The sequence below is a fragment of the Diabrotica virgifera genome, chromosome 6 (genome assembly GCF_917563875.1).
Source record: "Diabrotica virgifera virgifera chromosome 6, PGI_DIABVI_V3a".
Lineage (NCBI taxonomy): Eukaryota > Metazoa > Arthropoda > Insecta > Coleoptera > Chrysomelidae > Diabrotica > Diabrotica virgifera.
The window spans coordinates 43,261,364-43,280,342 of NC_065448.1; the positions used below are offsets into that span (position 1 = coordinate 43,261,364).

General features: G+C 31.5%; 1 protein-coding gene across 2 annotated transcripts in view; it reads right to left on the minus strand.

Annotated features, from left to right (window-relative positions):
* Positions 1-1,158: 1,158 nt before the first annotated feature.
* Positions 1,159-18,979, minus strand: part of LOC114324528 (protein furry) — a 274,530-nt gene continuing 256,709 nt past the window's right edge. For both annotated transcript variants that reach the window (XM_028272390.2, XM_028272389.2), the window contains exons 38-41: positions 16,436-16,708; positions 16,066-16,254; positions 15,032-15,326; positions 1,159-5,502 (exon numbers count right to left, since the gene is read on the minus strand). In XM_028272390.2, coding sequence (XP_028128191.2) covers positions 5,366-5,502; positions 15,032-15,326; positions 16,066-16,254; positions 16,436-16,708 — 894 coding nt within the window. In that variant the 3' untranslated portion in view covers positions 1,159-5,365. The remainder of the gene's footprint in view (positions 5,503-15,031; positions 15,327-16,065; positions 16,255-16,435; positions 16,709-18,979) is intronic.

Here is an 18,979-nt window from a genome sequence, read left to right on the forward strand (position 1 = left end):
TAATTCAGGAAAATTTCAGAAATTTTTTTTTTCAAGTAGAAGGCTGTTTTCATAATAAAATTTTTTAATATTTTGAAATATAAAGGTGGTTTGCTCTTGAGCGAAATTCATATTTTTTGACATACCTACCTCGTATACTGTTGACAAAATTTGATATCTGATGATTGCATCTTAGGTTTTAGACTATGCAGAGAACTTTATAAGAATGACTTTTTTTTAGTAAAATTGATATTAAAAAAGTTTCCCATATGGTTTCAAGTTACGCAGACACCCTGTATAAGTAAACAACTGTCAAAAGTTTATGGTGTAAACGTTCAGTTGGTGTATATTCCCACATGACAGATACGCGAACGTGGCGCAATGGGAAAGCACTTTAATTTTCGATCGGCGGGATCGACGGGAAGCGGGTTCGATCCCCATGCAAGTTACTATTTTTTTATACATTTTATGATTGTAAGTATATTATTATATAATTTTTTTCAGAAAATACGTATTTAGTTAAAATTTTTGGCAACAATTATTGTTCAGAAATAATTTCTTTGTGGCATTTTTCAATGTGTTTGTGTGTGTTTTATTCTTTTATTTTTTTAATTTTTGGTATTGTTTTAATAAAATTTTTGGAAAGTAATAAGTATTAAAATTAGTTTAATATTTAAACTAAATATAAATAAACTGTTTACAGTATATTGATTTCGTTGAAATCATATAATAAAAGCATAACTTCTTACGTGCGTATAAAGTACACATTCTTTTTTATTTCTTCTTCTTATTTATTGAGTTGCATTCATAAGTGGCTCTTTCATAGCTTTTTCTGTTTTGTTCCGATTGTTTATCCAACCATGTGATTGTGGTGATGTTTTCTGTTACTCATAACGTGTCACATTCTTGATCATACCAGTATTTGTTATTTTTTATCGTTTTGTTCTTCTAACCATTTTTTGCTACTACATATTTTTATTTCTTTCTTTCTTTCATGTATGTCTGTTAACTTGCTCGTTAGGTAGCTTATATAGTATCACTAATCTGCTGTTCTTTCTTCACTTTTTCTTTATTTCGGGTTAGTTTAGTACATAGGGGTCCCATGTATCAGTGTTTATTTTAGTTTGATATCTCAAATTCTTAATTGTGTAAAAAACTATTACTACAAAAAAAATGATCAAGACATTTAGATCTTTATTGATTTTACATCAGACAGATATACAAAAAAAGTAAGACATGATAAATATTATATTATGAAAAAAACTTAGCACTATTTGCCTACGTTTTAGTAGAAAAGCAATATGTTACTTTAAATAGTGGTAATAACGAATACCAAAAGTTAAAAGCGCTTCAAAAAAGGTAATACAATAAATAATTATTTTAGGGGCTATAATAAACTTTCGTAAATATAATGTTGTAATGATGTTCTTTATATCCACGCAACTGACCACTAGAACGAATTGATTACGAGAAAATAGTAGCACAATATTATCCATTAGCGATTTTTAAGATAATACTGCGTTTCCAGCCATGTTGTTGATCAAAACAGTACGAAACTACTGAATTGCCGCTGTGTCAACATGGCGACTGCGCTTGCGCTCGTTACATGATGAAACGGCCTATTCGAAGAACTGAACATAGGTAGGTATACGTTTTAACATTCCGTTGAAGGTATTTTAAATAGACAGACAGCTTGTTTTATACCATATGTTTAGTTTTCGATTAGTGATACGCGACTGAAGAAAACGCTAAAATCGACAACATTGCTTATAAGAATCAGTTGCATTTCCACTGTAGAATCGACGAATGAAATGGTACCATACAAAAACAGGTGCCAGACCGTCGATAAAAAGACACTTGGTAAACAAGCTTGCGCATAGTATTTGAAATTTTAATAGACCTGGTAGACCAATTTGAAACTTCATTATCTTTTAATTTGGTACTCAATACAATAGAAAATGAATACGATAGATAATTTAACTAAAATTGTTTTTGGATAATTAAAAAAAATAGTCACAAGTTTAGATTTGAATATAATAATACAGTGGAACCTCGATTATCCGTCTCTCTATTAACCGTCACCTCTGTTAACCGTCAGGGTTCATACATAAGTTATATTGTATACATAAGTAAAAATTTAGTCATTAATTCATTTTGTTTGAGCATTGTGATAAGCCAAACGAAATTTGTTGTATGTACACGTGCAGTTATGCCACCACCGCATTTTTTATGTAAATAATGTTTGTTCTTATTCAGGGCTCTGGATTAAATTTCAATTTAAATAGGTAGTGATAAAAATGATACCGTGCTTTTAGAGTTCTCTTTTTTAATCGCAAGCCGAAAATAAAAACGCACATCACAATACATAATTATTAGTCAATATCTGTGTGTCACCATAATACTATGAATTTTTATTTTTTTAATGTTCTGTTAACCGTCTTTTCGATTATCCGTCATACCCTTGGTCCGGTGCCCTGACGGATAATCGAGGTTCCACTTTATAAATACAATAAGACATTTTCAAAAAGACAGGTCCTTTTATTTAGTCTTTATACCCGGCAGTTGTCGGCAATATTTGACATAAATGCTAGATAGACCAGGACGGATCTGTTTTAAGGTGGATGTGAGAGGTGGCATTCGGATTTTTGCAGATGAAGTTAGGAGACAACTTCAATACTTATAATTGACTTATGCTCCTTCTCAAATATGCCCGGAACATTAATAAAAAAATTTAAATATTTAAAAATTTCGAAAAATATCGATTTTTTTCTACTTTAATTGCATATAACTTTAAAACGATTCATTTTGGAACAAAGTCGTAGGGAAAGAAAATAAAGATAATTGAATTTTGTATAATATACGACTGGTTTAAAATGTCTTAAATTATTACCATTTCTGCAAAATAACAATAAATAGAAAATAAGGGGGCAAAAAAGACTGTTTATATTCAATGTATTTCAACCACTTTGGTTGTACTTAAAACCTTTATAATTGACTTAGAAAATTCTTACAGCATACTTAAACCGTCCACCAAATTTCATTCAAATCAACCTAATAGATTTTGCATAATAATTTTGCAATCTAAATTTTTTTAAAAAAGTTCAAATTTTTTATAAACTTTCTGAACAAAAAGTAGATCATTTAGAAGTTTACTAATTTTTTTTACATATAAAGAGGTTCTCTACCTATCTAATACATTTAAGCGGCCTCGGCACTGTTTTAAAGTTATAAACAATATTTTGGCTTACAAACAAATACAGTGAGGACGGTTGAGCTGGAATAAATTTATTTTCTTGAGAATGGGAGACTCTGGAAATAAATCCCGAAACAGATCGATTTTTATTTTTAAATTATAATTTTTTGGCATAAATATCGTACTAGTGACGTCATCTATCTGGGTGTGATGACGTAATCTAAATATTGGAACTAAATTCATTTTTTTTTAATTCAAACCCTGTATAAATAGTTATGTTATTGTTTATATTAGTGAATACAAAATTGAATAGTCTTTCGATTGAGCTATCACACGGCACCTATTCTCATTTAAAAAAATCATCGATTACGTCATCACGCCCAGATGGATGACGTCACTAGTATGATATATATACCAAAAAATTACAATTTAAAAATAAAAATCGACCTGTTTCGGGATTTATCTCCAGAGACCCCTATTCTCGAGAAAATGAATTTATGCCAACTCAAACGTTCTCACTGTATTTGTTTATAAGCCAAAAAATTGTTTATAACTTTAAAACAGTGCTGAGGCCGCTTAAATAATCCGATTTTAATTCTGTAAAGTGTATTAGATAGGTAGAGAACTTCTTTATATGTAAAAAAAATTAGCAAACTTCTAAATGGTCTACTTTTTCTTCAGAAAGTTTTTCTAAGCGAATTACGAAAGTTCTAAGTGCAACCAAAGTGGTTGAAAAACACTGAATAAAAACAGGCCTATTTTGCCCCTTATTTTGTATTGATTGCAATTTTGCAGAAAGGGTAATATTTAACACATTTTTAACCAGTCGTTTATCATACAAAATTCAATTATCTTTATTTAATTTCCCTACGACTTTGTTCCAAAATGAGTCGTTTTAAAGTTATAAGCAAAGAAAGTAGAAAAAAAAATCGATGTTTTTCGAAGTTTTTAAATACATACTTTAATTTTTTTATTAATGTTCCGGGCATATTTGAGGAGTATAAGTCAATTATTATTGTTGAAGTTGTTACCTAACTTTATCTGCAAAAATCCGAATGCCACCTCGCACATCCAAAAATAGACCTTTTTTCACAGATCCGCCCTGGTCTAGAGTAGGATGTGTAGATGATAGCAGGAATAAAGCGCCTCACGCTAGCCTGCATTTGATCGGTTAGAGTTAGAGAACTATGTTGAAGTTCTTGTACCCAGGACTCCCACATAAATAGCGTTTGGCTGATATTGTGCCCCTATTGCGCATCAGAGTGCTATAGGGGGAAAGGAATGGTCTTGTGTCTGGAGCATTGGACCGCGTTGGAGTCATTCGTGTTTAATACACCTCGCTCCAATGAATGCACCTGAACGTCATTTCAAGGGTCTCACAGGCTGGGTTCAATTAAATTGCTTGCTTGCAGTAAAAGCATTTGGTGATATATTCACGATCACAAGACTTAAGGTCGGTATAAATAATATTTCGATTATTATTAAGGTTTAGTTTTAAAACTGGTAGTTTTTCCTGTAATTTAAGCTATTACAACGTTATTTTACTCAAAATTCAGCTGAGTTAAAAGTGAATAATTGCCGAAATGTCGTAATTTTGCAATGTTTTTGCACTAATTTTGCAATATCTCCGGTTCTAATTATTGGATGAAGGATTACCAAATATCATTTTATAGATTTTTTTAAAGGAACAAATTGAATTGTGTAAAAATGATTTATATTTGTTAGTTTATAAATTATAATTATTTAAACAATTAAATTGTTTATAACAAATTCTCGTAACTTCACAAATGGTCAGGACACAATGATACAAATAATTTAACAGGACAGTACTGGGACGATGATTCATAAAAATTGTAAAAGTTTCACCTAATAGTGACTATACGTGGCGTATGTTACAAAGATGAAAACAATTTTCTATTACACTAGAAAATAATAGCAACTAAACTACTTATATGTTAAAATAATAATGAAAAATGCATGAAGAATTAAAAAAAAATTGGCTAATAAATAATTTTCCGAATATTAAACCAAATTATAGTATGTAAATATATCTTAATATTTATTACGATTATTTCCTTAAATTGGTGTTTTTACTACCTTATCAGTGAAACTTTTTGTAAGACGGCAAATTCATTAAATCTTAAAATCCTAAACATTAAATCGTTAATATTAATTGTAAGAAAATTTTATTAATTATTTTGGAGCATCAGCAGATTTACTGGGTTGTTCCTTAAGGATTCCTTCGAGATCAGAAACGGCTGCTGATACTTGAAACAGTCTTCCGAATACGTCCGATAGATCGGGCTCTTGGTTACTTATCACATAATATTCTGAAAAATAAAACGATTAAAACCAAATATTAGAAAAATGTCATAAGTAAATATTAGTATGTACACTAGCCCAAGATAGTGAAGAGACGCGACATATGGGTGCGCAGTAGCAAAATTCGAAAAAGTGGTTAAAGCTTTTGAATTCACAGAGCAGTTTGTTGAATATAATTTGCCGGTTATTTTGGTGCAGTTTTGTAACGTTGTGATATAAATATAGAAAATGTGCGAAAACGACAAATTCAAAATCATACAACCAAATAGTGATTTACAACGTTTTAAAATTTACAGAAAATGAAGCTGTAATGTTATAAACGAACCAAAGTAATACAGTAACTACAGAAATTAACAGAGATATATATCTAGCAAATAGAGGCTACTATTTTTAATGTTGTTCTGAAGCTATTTTCTTGTGACATTTTTATAATTACATACTAGTTTTGATGGAAAATAAGCCACAATTTTACTAAAACAATGATTTTATTAACGTTTCGACGTCCAAATCGGATGCCGTTGTCAAAATACAAAAAATATTAATGAATTAAACAAAAATGTTGTTGCTTAGTAAAAAATTTTTATAATAATTTATTTAATCTGACTCATTTATATCGGCAATTCGGCAATTCAGACATATATTATACAATATATGTCTGAATATAAATACATATTGGCAATATCATTTTAAAGTCTTCTACTTTAAAATGTATAATATATGTCTGAATTGTCGATATAAATGAGTCAGATTAAATAAATTATTAGAAGAATTTTTTACTAAGCAACATTTTTGTTTAATTCATTAATATTTTTTGTATTTTGACAACGGCATCCTATTTGGACGTCTAAACGTTAATAAAATCATGTTTTTAGTAAAATAGAGGCTACTATGGACTAAAGAAACTTTTAACATCAAACATAGTCACAAATAGAACAAAAATATTGATATACAGAACTCTAATCAAGCCCATCCTCACTTAGACGTCAGAATCCGTGACCAGACATCTCGTAACGCGACAATTCGTAACCGGACAAGTGGTAACGGACAACTCGTAACGGCGACAGTTCGTAACAGCGACACTTCGTAACGGCGACAGTTCGTAACTATACAAATTCGTAACGGACAATTCGTAACGTCAAAATGGAATTATTCTGTTTATTTTTGTTAACGTGGAAACTAACTGTTATTACAGTTATAATTGGAATTATGTTTATCAATTTAACGAAATTTATTGAAAATTTTTCTGAAGGTAATACATGGTCGTATTTACAATAAATGCGAGGAATACCTAAGTGACACACAGTTTGGTTTCCGTAACGGGTTTGGAACCAGAGAGGCATTGTTTGGGATGAACGTACTTGCTCAAAGATGTCGAGATATATCTGTAGACAGATAGTGTTGTTTTATTGACTTCCAAAAGGCATTTGCTCGTGTTAAGCACTCTATATTGATCGAAATTCTAAAAGACATTGGCTTGGACGGCAGATATGTTCGAATAATTGCAAATTTATATTGGAATCAATCAACATCAGTTTTAGTAGATGGTGTGGAATCACAGGCTCTTAATATTAACAGAGGAGTACGGCAGGGATGCCTCTTGTCACCCCTACTTTTCAACGTTTACTCCGAAAGAATGTTCAGAAATGCACTTTCTGAAAAACAAGAAGGAATAATTTTGAACGGTGAAGTCATCAATAATTTCGATATGCGGACGATACAGTACTCCTAGCTTCTAGTCAAGAAGATCTGCAAACACTACTAGATAGTGTCCTTGATAGTTGTAGGGAGGCAGGTCTGGATCTGAACATACGGAAAACCAAAATACTCGTAATAAGTAAACAACAGCATATAAAACCGTCTATATATGTAAATAATACCAAACTTGAGCAAGTTGATAAAATCGTTTACCTTGGGCAGCAATTAAATTGTAACGCAGAAAGTCATGGCGAAATTAGATCTAGGATAGAGCGGGCCAGAGCCGCTTTTAGAAGGATGTCCAAGGTGTTATGTAACAGAGACCTAAAATTGGCATTGAGGATCCGCATTATGGTGTCGAGTCCTGGACTGTGAATAAAATCGATCTAAATCGCCTTGAGGCTTTCGAAATGTGGTGCTATAGAGAGAAGAATTTTAAAAGTTTCCTGGGTGGAGAAAATTCGAAACTCCACAATACTAGAACGTCTCAGCAAGACTACTGAGCTTATAAAAAGCATCAAGCAGAGAAAGCTGGAGTATTTCGGACATGTAATGAGAGGTACCAAATATAGGTTACTGCAAAATGGTGTTGATACAAGCATGCTATCAGGGCCGTGCCGTGCTATGATTCGGCGAGGCAGTCGCATCAGGCGGCATCACAAGGGGGCGGCATAATCAGTAAAAAAAATGTCAGATTGTGTAAAAATGTTGTAAGAAACTATAGAAAAAATGAAAAGTTACAGACAATATGGCTAATGACCAAATTAAATAAAAATTTAATGAAATTGGAGAAAATCTTAATATCTATAAGTTCCGAATTTCCAGGTGAAAATGAAATTCGAGCCAAGAGAAAAAAGCGTTTATTTGATTAGGAAAAATCTGTGGACGAGCTCTTTTGTTTATCTATATTTTAGACATTGCCGTTAATTCTTTGATTGATCGATTTTCGCTTCTAGAAACTCATAATAAAGACTTTAAATTTTTATATGATATTTTCAAATTTAGGGAAATGGATGATAAAACACTAGAAAAATATTGTATGAATCTTCATTCAATACTTTTAATAGAAAAAGAAAAGGCATCTGATATAGAGACAAACGATCTTCTAGAAGAATTGCGTGATCTATCCCAAATGATACCTTTAGAGGTTTTGAACTATTTCTGCTAAAATGATCTAATTTCTTTATACCCGAATGTAGTTGTATCACTAAGAATTTTATTAACACCCCCCCTGTCTCGGTAGTTAGTGAAGAAAGAAGTTTTTAAAAATTAAAAATTATTAATAGAGGAAAGTAACCAAATATGGAATAGTGTCCAAATATGGAATTACTTGATTTCTCCGAAAATATAAGTTGGAAGCGCACTACAATATCATCCTTTATTTCAGTCGCTCTCTTTATTATCGTGTTCACACCTCTGTGTCAGATGCGCGAACGATACGTGTCTGGCAGGCGCGTTTTGTTTTATCGTCTCGCAGAAAATTTCAAAGGTAAATATATTCAACGAGTATTATTGGTTATTATGCAGGAATACAGACTTGTTATGCTATTGAGTATATCGATAGTACCTTTATTTTAATATTTTATGACCTTCTGTAATTAAAACATTACGACTTGAAAAAATGTTGATACTAGTTTGAACTAATGTACAAATCCAAATATGGACAGTCGTTGGTGCCTAATTATGGAATAGTGGATTAAGTGTAAGTGGGCTCATTATGATTGTGCTGGTCCAGAGTTTCATACATGGGTCTGTGATGTCTGCAAGTGAATTAAGCTACTTCTTTCATTTTTCACAATTTTCTTATTTAAATTTATTTGATCTCAGATGTTTATGTCTATTTTTATTATTGATATGTTGGTTTATGTCTATATTCCATATATGGGTACCTATTCCATATTTCGTTACTCATTTGGCATTTTGTTTTTTTGTTCAACTTTTTTTGTTAATTAAGATATTTAATAGAAGGCTTTTAATTACTACATAAAAATGTATGACTGATTTGTCATAACATTAAACTGTTTTCATTTCTAAAAAGGTATTTTTTTATATCCCCAAAACAAAATGGTATTCCATAATTGGCGACTTTCCTCTATCTACGAAGCTCCATAAGACAAACAATACTAAAAAAATTAGCACTTTCAATAGAGTTCTCACTAGTTGCTACACCTATCTATCCCCACTCGACTACACTAATTACAAATCTGATTGACTAGTTTGTCAAAATTAAAGTCAGAACGGTACATACTTTACTTAATTTAAAGTATGTTTTGTTTTTGAAATAAAAGTTTTCGTTTATTTTGTATAGTTTCATTTAAGGGGATAGACGCAAAATCTTGGTCTAATGCTATTTAAATGGATTCGTTTTTTTCGAATCTTGAGAAAACTAATTAATATTTTTTAAAAATTTAAATGCAGAATGAAAGATTACATTATTATTGAGGACCGAAAGTTACAGAGGTGAAAAAAGAGAAAATTTCGTGTGATTTTTAGTTTCAAATATTTCATTAAAAAAGGTTTTGTTTTTTTAAGGGATTTTCTACTAAGCCCTCGGTAATAATATAATCTTTCATTCTGCAATTAAATTTTTCAAAAATATTAATTAGTTTTTTCAGGATTCCAAAAACATGAGTGCATTTAAATAGCATTGGATTCCCTTAGACCCCCTTAGGCGCAAAAAAGATTTTGCATCTACCCCTTTAATAAAAATAAAAGTTAAGTTTCAATAATATTTAAGGGGCGGTATTTCGAAGACTTGCATCATATTGAAAAGATGTACCGCACGGCTCTGCATGCTATTTAGGGTGGCAGTGAATAAAATTAAAATAGCTATGATGGTAACCAACGTTCTGAAAGGACATGGTACATGAAGAAGAAGAATTTAACGAATCAGTACCGGGATACACATGTTTAACACATTTTATATTTCGTGTTTCAGAATATATTAAAAATCTATAAACAAAAACAAATATTTAAATACATAAAAACTTTTAACAATATTTTTAAAAGTTTATCCCTCGTATTGTTCCTTAAATTTGCATATACGTAAGTATATGCAAATACCTAAGTAAACATTTTGTAAAGGAAAGATTTATAATTACCTTATTAAATGCCTTAAAAATATGAAATGCCTTAAAAATGTTTATCCTGATACTGATTCGTTAAATTGATAAACATAATTTCATTTATAACTGTAATAACAGTTTCCTCGTTAACAAAAATAAACCGAATAATTCAATTTGGACGTTACGAATTGTCGCTGTTACGAATTGTCCGTTACCATTTGTCCGGTTACGAACTATCGTGTTACGAGATGTCATGGAACCGTCAGAAACATGGACGATAACGAAAAGTAATGAAAAACGGTTGGGCTTTTTTGAATGTAAGATCTTCAGACATATCCATAAAGGCGTGCAGGAAACGGATTATGGCGTAGACGCTATAATTTTGAGCTTTACCGCCTTTACAGTGAGCCTAGTATTGGTACATCTATCAAAATAAACAGGCTGCGGTGGCTAGGCCACCAATCGAATATAATAAACGTCCGCACCAGAAGAGGGGCAAATGCGGATTCTGATCACTACCTGGTCGAAAGTAGAGTAAGGGCTAGAATTTCAAACATCAAAAAGGAAAGAGGATCTAAACATGAACGATACAAGGTAGAAGGACTCAAAGAAACAAACAAAAATAAAGAGTATAAAGAAAAGATAAGCATCAAACTAGAAAACAGACCAAAACATGAAAACCCAAATAAGGAGTGGGAGGAGTGCAGAGAAATCATAAAAGAGACAGCTAAAGAAGTATTAGGCATAGAAGGTAAAGAAAGAAGAACAAGAACGAATGACTGGTTTGACGAAGAATGTCAGATTATAACAGACAGAAAAAAACAGAGCATATTTACTGATGCAACAGGGGCACAGAACGCGACAAGCAGAGGAAGAATATAAACAACTACGCAAAGAAGAAAAGAAAACTCACCGAAGAAAAAAGAGAGAATATATGAACAAAGAACTGCAAGAACTAAGTAGATCGACAGAGACAAGAAAATTTTATCAGAAACTGAACAAAAGCAGAAAAGACTTCAAACCGAGAACGACGATGTGTAGAGATAAGGAAGGTAATATATTGACAGAACAGCAAGAGATACTAAGAAGATGAACAGAACATTTTAAGGAAAAGCTTGAAGGAGATGGGAGTGAGACGAACCCTGATATACCATTAGACCAAGCAGACAACAGAGAAAAGAGTCCACCAACAATAGCCGAGATTAGAACAGCAGTAGACAAATTAAAGAACAATAAATCACCGGGATCGGATCAAGTAGCATCGGAATTACTAAAGGAAGGAGGAGACGCACTACAGATAACAATACATGAATTGATAACAAAGATATGGTCAAATAAACAGCTACCAGCGGAGTGGAATAGTGGTATTATTGTACCATATAAAAAAGGGAATCAGTTAGAATGTGGAAACTACCGCGGAATCACGTTGCTGAATGCAGCATACAAAATAATGTCCAACGTCATTTATGAAAGACTTAGACCATACGCTGAAAAAATAGTTGGCAGGTACCAAAGTGGCTTCTGTAGACAGAAGTCAACAATAGACCAGATATTTGTTCTGCGACAGATCCTCGAAAAAACAAGTGAACATAACATCGACACACATCATCTCTTCATAGACTTCGAAAGCGCATATGACAATATAAACCGAGAATTCTTAATAAAAGCAATGAAAGAATTTAATATACCAACACAACTAAAAGAACTGATAAAAGAATCTCTAAAAGTAGAAAGTAAAATCCGGATACAAAACGAACTAACGGAAACAATAGATGTGAAAAAGGGGCTACGCCAGGGAGACGCTCTATCATGCATCTTGTTCAACATCGTACTCGAGAAAATAATGAGGGACACAACAGTCAATACTCGAGGAACAATAATTAATAAAAGCGTGCAAAAACTAGCATTTGCAGATGATGTTGACATAATCGCAAGATCAAGAAGAGAAATGATAGAGGCATTCAATCAAATAGAACGAGCTGCACAAAATAGTGGCCTTAAAATCAACCAGAACAAAACAAAATATATGCAGATAAGTAAAAACACAGAAATAAGGCAGCCACAAAATATAACAATAGGAGAATACAACATTGAGGGGGTAAAAAACTTTACATACTTGGGATCCATAGTCACATCTGATAATAACGTAGCAAAGGAAGTGAAGAGGCGAATATTTATTGCCAATAAAAGTTACCATGGCTTAATTCGGCAACTAAGATCAGACAACGTCGCAAGGAAAACAAAATGCCAAATATACAAAACCGGTACATAAGACCGGTACTCACATACGGCTCAGAAACCTGGACACTCACTAAAAGAGAGGAAACATTGCTAGCCACCTTTGAAAGAAAAATCTTGCGACACATATACAGCGTGTCTACTTGAGTTGGAAACATATGGGAAACTTTTTTATTATTAATTTTACGAAAAAAAGTTATTCTTTATAAAAAGTTCTGCATGCCCCAAAACCTAAGATTCAATTATCAGATATCAAATTTTCTCAATATTATACGAGGTATGTCAAAAAATATGAATTTCGGCTAAGGGTAAAGTACCTTTATTTCTCTCAATATCGAAAATTCTTATTATGAAAAGTTGTTTGGAAATAAAAACCAAGCTCAAATATGTAATTACATGCTTCTAATTGGAAAAAAATATTTTCCAAATTTTTCTCAAATTTATTGATACTAACTTCGTTTTTATTCATTACACATACGATAACTCTTTTATTATTACTTTTACGAAAAAAAGGTATTCTTTATAAAAATCTCTGTATGTCCTAAGACCGAAGATTCAACCAACAGATATGACATTTTATTAATTTTATACGAGTTATGTCAAAAAATATGAATTTCACTCAAGAGTAAAGTACCTTTATTTTTCACAATATTGAAAACGGTTATTAAAAAAGTTGTTTAGAATTAAAAACTATGTGTCAATATGCAATTACATCCTTCTAATTGAAATACTGTGAAATATAAAAGTGCTATAATATTGAGCGAATTTCATATTTTTTGACACACCTCGTATAAAATTAATAAAAGTTGATATATCATGGTTGTGTCTTAGATTTTAGACCATGCAAAGTTTTTTATGAAGAATAACTTTTTTTTCGTAAAATGAATAATAAACGAGTTATGATATTTGTAATAATTAAAAACGATGTTGGGTATCCATAAATTTGAGAAAAATATTTTTTTTTCAATAAGAAGCATGTAATTGCATATTTCATCTTAGTTTTTAATTCCAAACAACTTTTTATCATAAGAATTTTCGATATTGAGAGAAATAAAGGTACTTTACCCTTAGCCGAAATTCATATTTTTTGACATACCTCGTATAACATTGAGAAAATTTGATATCTGATAATTGAATCTTAGGTTTTGGGGCATGCAGAACTTTTTATAAAGAATAACTTTTTTTCGTAAAATTAATAATAAAAAAGTTTCCCATATGTTTCCAACTCAAGTAGACACGCTGTATAAGGGCACAAAAGAAAATGGAATTTGGCGAAGAAGGTACAACTTTGAACTATACGAAATATACCAGGATCCGGATATCATAACATTCATTAAAATAGGACGGCTGCGTTGGATGGGACATGTAGAAAGAATGGAAGAAGGCGAAATACCAAACAAAATATTCAAACAGATGCCAGTAGGAAAAAGAACAAGAGGAAGACCGAAGCTGAGATATTTAGAACAAATAGAAAATGATATAAAAACCTTAAAAATAAAAAACTGGAGAAAAAAAGCACGAAACAGATCAGAGTGGAGAAGAATCCTGGAACAGGCCAAGACCCAGAAAGGGCTGTCGAGCCAATGATGATGATGATGATGATGGTGGCTAGGCCACTTAGAGAGAATGAATGAGGAGGAGCCGTCGAAACACATTTATAACCAAAGACCGGATGGGGTGAGGAGAAGAGGTAGGCACAGAGCAGGATTTAAGGACCAGGTGGAAGACGACTTAGGCGTATTAAGAGTACAAAATTGGAAAACCAAGGCGAAGGATAGAAAGGAATGGAAGCTGATTCTGGAACAGGCCAAGTTGTAGAGCCAATGATGATGATGAACGTTATAAACCTCTACGTGTTTGATATTTTTCTTTAAATAATTATTTTACTCCAATTTCTTTGGATTTTATTCATTTGTTAACTTTCTGTTTTGTTTTACTATTTTCTTCCTAAAATAATTGGCACTCAACTTTTCATCAGCTAAATATTCTGTTTAATCTTTCACTTATTTGTATCCTCATCTTTTTCCCGTATTCAAACGCAACAACTAGCTTATTCATAGGCATAGTAAATGTGCTGTCTAGGTCTAACTCCAAGCGACAACTTCTTTTCAACTTGTCAGTTGACAACTCTTAAACTTCTGTTATGTCAGCTGTACTTCTAAGTAATGGAGGTGGCAATGTTTTTTCTGCATCTTGTATCTATTTAACATGATGTTTCTATTCATTTTATATCTTTCAAATCTTCTTGATGCAAAGATGTAATAATACCATGAATTAAAACTGTAGCTGTCTTTAAGAACACTTCAGCTACTTGAAGACACTTACATGGCAAACACCTAGAATTACATCCATCATCATCATCCACGTCCAACAAACGATCCAACAGTGCCATAAGTATCACTTAAATCTCTTGTCAAATTACGGGGTGACCCTAACTTTATGCTCGGCAGTGTATATTGATTTATTTGATATAAAAAAGTAGGATCCAAAAATAGTAGCTTTAAAATACGTTTCACTCATAAAAAATACTTTATCTTACCAGGTTTGTCATGGACCAACTTTTTGCAGTATATATTCAAAATAGTAAGGACGTCATTCTCTCTATCACATAATTCCTCAAATTCTTTTACAAATTCTTCTTTATTGCACTTGAAATACAAGATAACGGACGTCCACTTTTCATTTTCTATCAAACGGCACAAATCGGAGATCAGATTATCCGAACTCACTCGGCCAAACATAGCAGATGAAATCCCACCATCGGCGTCGGTGTCTTCGTAGGAACTGGTCAAAGCGCTTCTAATTGACATCATATCACCAGTTATATCTTTAAACTAAAAAATAACAAATATTGAATATGTTGACTATGCGAGTCCACTTCAATTTAGGCAAAGAGAAATGAATAAATAGTCTTACAATCAATTTATTCGGTAATATGACCCGTATGCACGCCAATGGTGAATATAAAATTATTAATTGTATGTCAAAAAATGCGCAATAACTACCTCTTAAAACCTACCCGATTTAATTTGCATATCTCAACCGGTTTTAGAGCAATAAATAAATCGTCAGTTTGTAAGAAAAAATTCAACATCCGTATTTCGAAACCGAAGCACTTGCGGACCTATGTTTATAAAGCAAACGGTCATTATTTTTTCATGCAATTACCCCTTAAAGTTTGTTGCACTTATTTAGAAACACCCTAGATTGATGAAGAACATGGCTAGTTGTTAAAGTACCTAACTTTTTTATTATCCAACATAAGCGAATGAATCAAAAAACGGGATGTTAACCTGAGGCTATAGTTGGGTTTTAATTTCAGTATTTTATAAATGCTAGAATATTCCACAGGGTGTGGCGAACTTTGAGAAAAAAACACAGTTTGATTGATACACCCGATATACAATGACAATTTACCTGTCTAGCAACAATATTGTTACAGATATATTGTTAAAGAATAAGGCTATAATCCTATAATATATAATATATTAAAAAAATTACTTAAATCGGATAACTGTTTAGTTTTACAACTGATTTAAAATTCATTAACGAAATAATGCAAAATATACTTACATCAGCTGATTTCAGACTACTGTGTAAATTTGCAACCATTTTGTTGCCGACTTCTATTAGCAACAGCAGTTGAAAATATAGTTTGTAAAGAGCTTTTCCTAAATCTAACAAATACTGTTCGTTATGAAACTCAGATTGTTGGCCACTCAGTCTTTCCAATTTTAACGTTGTCTTGACAGCATCGCAGAACTAAAAATACAGTAGATTATTCGTTAGAATGAACAAAATTATTTTAATAAAAAACATAAAATGTACATTTTTTACAAATACATATAGTAAATTGCACAAGATACCACAAGGAAATAGCTGCAGAACAATATTTTGTATGTTGATTGAAAAATAAACAAAAAACAAATTAAATAATGCTTACCATACTAGCTTGCTCTTTCTTATCACAGAACGTTTCAAGATGTTCCTGCACCTCTAACATACCATACTTCAAAGTTTCTATAAATCGGGAATCCTTGATCGCTACTGTATTAAACCAGATCAAGTTTGATACCATAACTCTATACTTGACTATATCTACCATAGAGAGTAATCTGGAGCTAATTAATCGGATGGTGGGAAGACCACTCATTGCTGACTGGGACATGTAGGAACAAGATTCTTTGGTTATTTCTATCGCTGAGATACATATATCCTAGAATATATAACACATGTTTGTTAAAATGAGATCTCAGATTACCCATCTGAATCGTCGTCATTTTTGTACTCTAATACAGAGTATTAGAGTACATTAAAACTTTTTCTTAAAATTATACATCGTAGAATATAGGGTGAGGCAGATAAAGGGCCTATTAGAAATATCTCGAGAACTAAAGGTAAGAGAATAATGAAAATTTGAATACAGGGGTTTTGAGGTATGAACTATTTAATGAAAATATTTTGGTCTCTTTGCTACTTCCGGTTATACCGGAAGTTGATTGTAACTTCGTTTTTTTAAATGGGACACCCTGTATATTTTTACCTTTTTGGATTCTGCTCGATGTCTTGTTTCTGAAAATATGAGGTTTTGTAATATTATACAGGGTAGTTTAAAAATAATTACGGTTTTCTATAAATTTAGTAGCAAACTTCACACCCTGCAGAATTGTACTGATTTGATAACAGAAACTACATTTATGTTCAGGTGATTTTTAATATAGTCTATTACTATTAAAATTTATTAATGTAGCGAAATGTTTAATTTTAGTATGCAGGGTTGGTCGAAACTCGGAATGAGTATTATCTCAGTTTTCTTAAATGGAACACCCTGTATTTTAGTATTGTAATGAAATTATATTTTATAGTACTTTTTTATTTCTTAAGCTTTCCCTATACCTAACTGCTTTAATTTGTAAGTTATTCGTAGTTCTTTAAGCCAAACATTAATTGCAACAAAAATTACGTGAAATTTTATTAGGTTTGCCATGAAAATATTCAATAATAAATAATTTTTTGAAAATAAACACATGTTAATCTAGAATGACCCTTAATTTATTATTATTGGATGAGATACCAAAATGCCTACGTTGTTAAGATTGTTGGTGCATAAAATATTAATAAATACAAACCATATTTTATCTAGCTGGCTATGGCTTTGACACTAAACTTGATTAAACATTAGACATTATATTATTTTTATAGTTCCAGTTGCTTTGTTACCATTACTAATATACATTTTTGTAATGGGGAACTGATTAGTACAGTTTTTGGTCTAGGAGAGTATAACAAGAATGTACTACTAGCAATAAGAATGTATCAACTGCAACTCCCTGATAGACGACAGCCAAAAAGAGAAACTTTTCAAAGTTGACTAGAACAGTTTCGACGTACTTAGACACTAGACACTTAGATTACGAGAACGTTCATACTAATATGCAGATTCTCAGTGACACTAATATTTAATTCATTTTAATCATTAACAATAGTTTTTGTTCGATCAGATTTCTCGTAATCTACATGTCCAGTTTGTTGAAACCGTTCTAGTAAATTTTGAAAAGTTTCTCTTTTTGTTTCTCATTTTTATTTGTTATACTATCCTAGAACAAAAAATATCTGAATTAGTTCCTCATTAGAAAAATTCATTAATGGTAGCAAAGCAACTGGAACTTCAAAGATAGTAGAATGCTTAAGCAAAGCAAATGTTTAATCATATTTAGTGTCAAAGTCATAGCCAACTAGATAGAATATTGTATGTTTTTGTTAATATTACACACCAACAATCTTAACTACGTAGGTATTTTGATATATCAACCAGTATTAATAAATTAAGGGTCAGTCGAGATTAATATGTATTTATTTTCGAAAAATTATTTATGATTGAATATTTTGACGGCAAACCTAATAAAATTTCACGTAATTTTTGTTGTAATTAATGTTTGGCTTAAAGAACTACGAATAACTTACAAAGTAAAGCAGTTAGGTATAGGGAATGCTTAAGAAATAAAAAAGTACTATAAAATATAATTTCATTTCAATACTAAAATACAGGGTGTTCTATTTAAGAAAACTCAGAAAATACTCATTCCGAGTTTCGACCAACCCTGTATACTAAAATTAAACATTTCGCTATATTAATAATTTTTAATAATAATAGACTATATTAAAAATCACTTGAACATAAAAGGAGTTTTTGATATCACATCAGTACAATTCTACAGGGTGTGAAGTTTGCTACAAAATTTATAAAAAACCGTAATTATCTTTTAAACTACCCTGTATAATATTACAAAATTTCATATTTTAAGAAAGAAGACATCGGGCAGAATCCAAAAATGTAAAAATATACAGGGTGTCCCATTTAAAAAAATGAAGTTACAATCAACTTCCGGTATAACCGGAAGTAGCAAAGAGACCAAAATATTTTCATTAAATAGTTCATACCTCAAAACCCCTGTATTCCAATTTTCATCATTCTCTTACCTTTAGT